We start from the raw sequence: 8,324 nt of genomic DNA, 5'->3' as shown, positions 1-8,324 counted from the left end.
ACAGAAGAACACGAATTGCTTATGTTGAGGGAATTGATGCTTTTGCAGCCATGGCTGCACAAGAAAGGAACTAGTGAGAGAGGAGATGATTGGGAAAAGCTGGCAGTATCCTTAAATACTATTCCTTATCCCCAATTCCGTGTTACTCAACGGTCTGTTCGTGACCACTATTCAACAATGGAAAAGAGAAGAAGGAAAAAAGTCAGGGAAGAAGATAGAGCCTCAGGTGTTGCCCCTGAAGAGGACAAGGAACTAGATCAACTGTTAGATGAAACCATTTAACTCTTTGATGAGTCTGACAAAATCACAGATCAAACAAAACAAAAGCAGGAAGAAGAAGCAAAGAAAGCAGAGGAAATGCGGAAGAAATCATTGGAAACTTTTAAAGATAGCGCCAAAAGGAATGCCGATGAACAGCAAGGAGCAAGACCGAAAAAGGGTAGAGCTAGTGGTGCAAGCACTCTGGCTTACCTGAAGGATAGGGCAGAAGTAGAAGCTACTTTAAAACGTGATGAATTGGAGATAAAAAGGCAAGAGTTAGCACTGCAAGCAAAGGAGCAGGAAGGAAGACAACAGCAGTTTGATTGGTGGATCCGTAACAACAAACACGAGCATTGTGAAGAAGGGCACATGTCACATACATTTTGCCAACAGCACTTAAACTTATTTTCAAGTTTTTTTTGAAGTCCAGAAATTTAAAATAATTTATTATATCACCAAAAATCCATTCAACAGAAACTCTGACTTCACTCATAGATTCATTCCATGCAGACTGTATGGGAGTTAGTCCAGCTCCTCGAAAAGGTCCTTGCAGATGTAGTCGAAGAGGATATGCCGGATCTCCATAAATACATAGGGGGTTCCCATTTGTGTCCACTGAAAATCGTTGCAATTGGTTTAACACTCCAGATCTAGCTAACATCCCACTGTCATGTCTCTTTCCCTCGACAGGCCCAAACAGGTTGGCAACAAGGCCACTGGGTGCTGCGATAGATTGAAACTTTGTAGCATGGACTTTTTTGTGACCATTGTATAAGCACTTTTGGTTTTTTCCTGGTCGGCATATGGGCCTCACAGTACCGTCAACAAACCCCCAACAGTTGTCAAGAGCAGCTCCCCTGTTGTGAACTGCAACGGCAAACTCCTCTAAATGATCGGGTCTTAACCAATCCTGGTTCAAATCAGTGAGAAGGCGGTTCCATGTTTCATACATCTTGTTCATAACAGCATTTGAGATCATACACAATTGTGGTTCTGGCCTTCCAAATCTGGGTATCATGTGTACGTATCTACAGGGATGGGCAAATCTTTTAAGAAAAATGCACAATGCCTCAACCATGTCGACATTTACACCATTGTAGCAAACGATCCGATCCGGTAAAGTAAACACCTCTGCCAAGTTGTAAATGTCATTCTTGAAAAATCTAAACTCAGTTTTACATTCATCATCGGTCATCTTGTCGAGATCGAAGCACTCCTAGTTAGTGTACGGTAAATCCGGATTTTTAGGCTTGTGTAAATCGTAGAGTAGCACGAATTCTTCAGCGTTAATCAAACGGGAAGCATGAGCCAGGAGAATAGTGTCACGGAACTTTGGCATGGCTTTCTAAAAAACTTTCGTTGACTTAAACACGATAAACATCAATGACCGTCGTCAACGTTCCCGCTCGTAAAATTCGTAATCTCAATTTTGGCGGGAACGCCAACACGACGTGGCCCCGCTCGACCCAGACTTCTCACGTTGCCGTTGCCGTCGCCGTTGTCGGATCGTAAGGTCCCTATTAGGTACTTTATTTGCTCGTTCCAGCTAAGGCGGTCATCAAAAACTATACCTAGATAAGTGAAGTGAAAAACCCGCTTAATTACATTGTTATTTAAAGTAATAGAAAAAGAGTTAACAGCAGATAATCTAGGGGCAGTTCCGAAAAGCATAGCTTCGGTTTTTGTTACCGAATAATTATATACCGATAATTACGTGTGTATTATCTTACAAGCAAAGTTATGCGTTGGTTACTACAGCTGATAATTCAAGCGTTTGCATGTTTATTATTTTGAAGGTCACAATTATATGCTCCGTATAACTGAGCTACGTGCTCATCACTGATTTCCCTGATCATGATCCACTTCTTCCTCTCCGTCGCCGTCGTCCCTTGGCTTACTGTCGTTTTCTTGGTTCTCAATTTCTCCATCAGCAAGGAAATTCCTATTCGAGAAGCCTGTTGCTAAGTTCTCCTGTTCTGGACTAAATGTCTGAATAAAGACAAAAAAATTGAGGGTAAACAATCAGCTATGATCTTTTAATTCTTCATGATCATCTATAAATTGTACGTTTATCGACTGAAATCATTGATGGTTGTAGGATTTTCCTGTGAAGTATTTCCTGACTCGTCACCGGTCGGCTTTGCGTAACGCGCACGCCAGGAGCAGAGATTGATGGGAACGGAAAAGGGAAGAACTCTCTCTCCCTCGCTTTCCTCTTTCCCATCACACCCAGCGCGCCACTAGGGAGAGGCTGCGAGGGACGAGTAGGGACGTGTCAGGAGTATTTCTTTGTATTTTTTTTTTTAACCTTTAAAGTATAATCGTAGTAACACCTAAAGGGTCAGTAATTACTGCCACCTCCTTTACCCCTCAGCCCTGTAATCCAAGTCCAGTCCTGTATACGAGTTTTATATATTTATTTAGTAATGACCAATTTGCAAGTGCCTTTTTAGGTGGCAACAAAGGAAAGGTGCTAAACTAGATTAAGACATTGGTGTTTGAAACCTGGAGGGTAAACCTTTTGCCAATAAATAATTGACTATACTAGTGCCTAGTCAGCGTCTTCCTCCATACTAATGAGGCTCTTCCTCCATACTAATTAAGTGCCTTCCTGCATACTAATTCGGTATAGGTTTACTAATATGCGTCTGTCTACTACACTAGGCACAATAGGCTTGCCCGTTAAGTAACTTGAGCCCGGTTTTCGCACCGTCTATTGAACAAACTACGAATAAGAGAAGCGATCACCTAGAAACGCGAGAAACGGCTTACTATATCTTATTCAGCGCTATAAATCGGATATATAGACAAAACACACACGCGCATACACAAAGTAGAGCTGAAAACTCTTTACTTCAATTTTGTCTGACTATGACAAAACCGTTGTCTCCGTTCTATGTCGAGGAAATGAAAAACTATTGAAGTCTTGTCATTTTCACGGACCGTTAGTCAGTTCATGATTATGCGAGTTAACAACCCAACATTTGCATACAAATTGCCTCTACAGCTAGACCCAAGGGACAGTCTTGACATATTATTATAAAAACACAAAACAATAAAAAACTTAAGAAGGATCAATTGAAATACGCGACTATTAAATGCTCGCGATAAAATCAGACACGTCTCTTAAGACACAAGAAATCCACTTTATGACCCTAAAATAAAAAAAAAATACTCATTGATTTAGAAGGAATCTATTAAAATAATCAAAGAAAGCAAGCTATTTTTTTTACCCTGCGTTTCCCTCCCCCATTTTTTTATTCCCTCCTTCACAATTTTATTATTTTCTCTCCTCAATGTTTTTATTCTCTCCTCCACAATTTTATTATTTTCCCTCCTCGTCCTCCTCATTTCTAAAACGTGACACCGACTCTCTTGTAAGAAAGTTAAATTTGCATAACGCACTCATAACGCGAGCTTGGGATGCCTGTGATGAATCCTTGTCTAGGATAGAATCATCGGTTCATTTAGGGGCGGACCATTAGAAAAGTTATGGTGGGGGGTGGGGAATTTTTGAGCCGCAGGAATTTTTTTTTGGTATCAAATTCCTTGTGTGAACTGTTTTTAGGCCGTGGCATGAATTTCTTTTAGGGTTAATTTTCGTGCATGAATTTTTTTTCCTTTAATTGTGCCTTGCGCGAATATTTTTTTTTGTACTTCGCCCGCCCCCACCTCCGTTATGAGTTTTCTAATGTTCCGTCCCTTAATCTACCATCATCCGAGTGATCTCGGATCGCTGATCCTGTTCCGGATCATCCCTTGGGATCATCCCAAAAGAACGCACCCCAAGTAAGTCTAATTAATTACTACTTGCCTTCTTCCTGTCTTCCTTTTAGCATTTTTTTCCATAACAATGTTATTGCAATTAGGTGTAAGTCCTGGTGCTCTTTCTATTATTTGAAAATAAGAATTCATTCGCATGAGTATGAACTGGTTTTTATATGTTAGGCCGTGTACAAGCCATCGCTTTAAAAAGAAGGTTTAGCACGCTCTGAAACTGTTTCATTTTCAGTTTAGTTTCAGTTATTTTTTTTGCCAGGAAAAAAAAACATATGCATACAGACATTCAATATATAACAAAAATGTTATTTAAAGGTTAAAGAGACGTAAATTGTAAGTAAAAGAATTGAAAGTATTTTTCTGGCGATGAAGCTCATTAGACAAATGGAAACTTTGGGGCTTATTATATGAGCTCCCTCCCAAACCTAAGACTAAACATAATGAATAAATAAGCGGCAAAATCATACTGAAATATAATTAGGATAAAAAGCAAGCAAAACAAAACTGACAAAACTGACAAAAAGCTGCAAAAAACAATCATTATAATCACAAATGGTTAATCAACTAAGAAGAAATGATTTTAATCTGAATTTAAAAAGAGACATAGTAGCAGCAAAAACGAACGTAAAGCATTTTTTTCTCTTTAATTCTCATCTCGTAAGTATATGGTACAAACTGACCCAGACATAATTTAGCCCATTTTTTGAACATGTGTACATGTGTAACTGTTAATACTTCCTGGCTGCGATGAGACGATTAGTAGTAGATTAATAATTTACTGACCCTATGAGATCGTCAGTTAAACCTCTGACAATTGATTAAACTCGGCCTTTTTTAATCAATTTGAATCTTTGTTCTACAGATGTATCGATCAAGAATCGGTTAATAAACTTTGTATCACTGATCATGACAGTTTAGCTCGTTTTCTAAAAACCAGACAATTGGGCTATTTGTTTTGCCAATTGTACGGCAGCAACAAGATTGCCAATAACTCCGTCGTTTAATAAAATGAAAATACAGCCCACCGCATATCTAACTGGTTTTCGACATGATGAAGCTGTCTCTTAAGGAAAACAGATATATTAAAAAAAAGATTCGCTTGAACGTAGTTGCTTCGGAGAAAAGTCATGGTAATGCCAAACTACCAAGCAATTAGAGAACTGTATTGTTCTGCAAAATTCACTGGAGAGTCGAGGAGAGGTACGTGGCACCTAATTTATCTCTAAGACAAAAGAGGACAGCTAAATATGGTGGTGAATGATGGTGCAAGATCCATGTTAAATATTTTGGGTTCACTATACTCAATCGAAATGAACGTCACCATAGCGATTTTGATTTTAAATATTTTACCTTTCATATAACAGATCCGAATTGGACGCGCCGGGAGATGATTTGAACGGGCGAAATAAAAATTTAAAAAGCAATAAGATATAATCTTGACGTAGTGAAATAGCAATTTAAGGAACTGCAAATAAACCGCCCAAGATGTTTAAGTTATAGCCAACAAAGTTTGACGTGTTTGGAGATATACTCGGTTAAGACTTCCTCTTCTAAAGAAATTGTCGCCAATTTAGTACTGGCATCCATGTGAACGTCAGTCAAAGTTGAAAAACGGCTCAAGCAATTTTAAGCTACAAAATACAGAAACACTTTAATATAAGCCCCACCAGTAACAGGCTCGCCAATATACTCTCCCCTCTAACTTGCACTGAAATGAATTTGATTTATTGTGGTATTTTGAAGCTTTTACCAGTAACTGCAAAACATATTGAAATCAGCACTGCGTTAGCTTCTTTCGAACAGCTTTTTCCAATTCCGTTATAATCCCCCTCGGATATAAGCCCCTCCGATTAATTTATCAAGAGCCCTTCTAAAAACCCTTACAAAGATGTATAATCCCAGGGATTTTAAGCGGCAGTTTACCGCACCGCATATCATATGTTTGGCTCACAAACTTAACACCTCCGTTGAGCAAAATTTTCTCGTTCTTGCTCTCACTATGTTTACTAAAACTGCTGATTGCTCGCAGCTAAGCGTCGAATTCAATTCTTTTTTTCATGATTTTTATATGATAAAAACAGGTTACATTCTAATTTCCTAAGCTCGAACGAACGTTTTAGTTTCTTTAATTCCCATCTCGTAAATGGCCCAGACTTTCGAGTCCATTATTTGAACATTTGTACATTGTTACTGAGACCTCACTGCCTGCGATGACGTTATGAGCGCGTCAGTTTAACTTCTAGCAATTGACGAAAACCGTTTTTTACTCAATTTGAATATATGCTTAACAGAAATATCGATCAAGACTTGGTTAATAGACTTTTTATTACGAACAGTTTAACTCGTTTTCTAAGAGCCACACCGTAATTTTTAGGGAGTTATTATAACTCCAAAAATGGAGTAAAAATTTTAGGTACAGGATAACCCCATTTTTGGGGTTATTTTAACTCCTAATTTAACTCCGAATTTGGGGTCATTTTTACTCCTGAAAAAGAGTTCTTTTTACTCCCAGTCTGGAGTTAAAATTACTCCGAAATGGGGTTACTTGTACTCCTTACATGGGTTGTTTTTACTCTTTTTGGAGTTAATTTAACTCTGAAAGGGGAGTAAAAATTTTAGGTACAGGATAACTCCTTTTTTGGGGTTATTTTAACTCCTCATTATCTAGGGTCACTTTTACTCCTGAAAAAGAGTTCTTTAAACTCCTTTTTGGAGTTAAAATAACTCCACGAAAAATAACTCCACTGTAAGGAGTTAAATTAGCCCAACTAGAGGAGTTATTATAACTCCCTAAAAATTACAGTGCAGGCAATTGTGCTATTTGCTGGCTAATCGCACGGCAACACAAAGGCAACACCAAGATTGTCTAATTCCATCGTTTAATAAACTGAAAATACGGAGCAAATATTTAATTGTTTGCTGACAAGGTGCATGTAGCAGTCATATAAGGAGGACAGATATATTAAAAAAGAGTTCAGTTGACTGTAGCCGCATCGCAGAAAAGTCATGGAACTGAAAAATTTTACTGGAGGTGAAAACCAGCAAACAATTGCAGAACTTTACTGTTCTGTGGAATTTACTGGAGAGGTACATGGCGAGCTCGTTTTTCTCTCTGTCATTAACACTTTTTTGTCAATTACAGCATTTTTGGGGAATACTGTGATCCTAGTTGCCCTTCGCAAGGACACATCAATTCATCCGTCATCCAAACTCCAGTATCGTAACCTAGCGATAACCGATCTTTGCGTTGGTATCATTGCGGAGCCTCTAGAGGTTGCATATTTGATATCTGTGGTGAACAGAAGATGGGTTATTTGCTATTACACATATTTGACAGCATATTTCGCAGGTGTTACTTTGTGTTTAGTGTCATTGATAACACTGACTGCAATAAGCGTGGACAGACTTCTCGCTTTGCTACTGGGTCTCAGATACAGACAAGTTGTAACTTTGAAAAGAACTCGTTTTATTTCTGTTGGTGGTTGGATTGTGTCCGTTCTCGGTGCATCTACACTCTTTCTGAATCCTCTTATATTTTCATTGTACCAATATATTGTTATAGCTTTTTGTTTAGTCACTACAATCTGTGTCTATACAAAAATCTTCATGTCTCTGCGTCATAACCAAATTCATGGTCAGAGCCATATTGTTCAAGGGCAATCGAGCCAAGTAAATACACTGAATAAAGCTCGATACAGAAAGGCAGTGTACAGTGCACTGTGGGTGCAGGTAACATTGGTTATTTGTTATCTGCCGTACAGTATAGCTGTAGCTTTAACACCTCAAAGGGGGATGCCTTTAGCTTATTACCTTGCCAGGGTATTTGCAGCTACTTTAGTGTTTTTAAACTCGTCGTTAAACCCGTTTCTGTACTGCTGGAAGGTCACAGAAGTGAGACAAGCTGTAAAAGAAACAGTACAACAACTACACTTCTGTACCTGAACTAAGACTAAGAACATTTACTAACGAACTTGATAAGAAAATATGTATAAGAAAACCAGACAAATGTCCTAGTCCGAATTGCACCTTTAAGATTGTTTTCTGTTTCATTGCAGATGGTAAAGACACAAACAAAATCATTTGTTTATGTTAAAAAGTTTAATAATCATAAAACAAAATGAAAATATCACTAAAACTAGTCAGTTAGCTAATTAGTTCTCTGGCAATGAAGACTACGAAGCAGGGACATATTCTTAAAGAGAACAGCTCACTCACGCTCGCAACATCACACCGACAGTGACTAATGTTTTTTAAAGCCAGAAGACAATCAGAGAGCTTTTCTG

The 8,324-nt window shown here is 38.4% G+C and overlaps 1 protein-coding gene and 1 pseudogene across 1 annotated transcript; one reads left to right on the top strand and one right to left on the bottom strand.

Annotated features, from left to right (window-relative positions):
• Positions 1-496: 496 nt before the first annotated feature.
• LOC140942005 (uncharacterized) lies at positions 497-1,785 on the bottom strand (annotated as a pseudogene).
• Positions 1,786-7,037: 5,252 nt separating this feature from the next.
• On the top strand, positions 7,038-7,983 carry LOC140942003 (histamine H2 receptor-like). The gene has a single exon (XM_073390996.1). The coding sequence runs from the start codon at positions 7,048-7,050 to the stop codon at positions 7,981-7,983; it is 936 nt and encodes a 311-aa protein (XP_073247097.1). The 5' UTR covers positions 7,038-7,047.
• Positions 7,984-8,324: the final 341 nt, after the last annotated feature.

Source organism: Porites lutea, chromosome 6 (assembly GCF_958299795.1).
Source record: "Porites lutea chromosome 6, jaPorLute2.1, whole genome shotgun sequence".
Taxonomy (NCBI): domain Eukaryota; kingdom Metazoa; phylum Cnidaria; class Anthozoa; order Scleractinia; family Poritidae; genus Porites; species Porites lutea.
The sequence above is the reverse complement of the archived record's forward strand: the minus strand, read 5'-3'. Positions and strand labels throughout refer to the sequence as shown.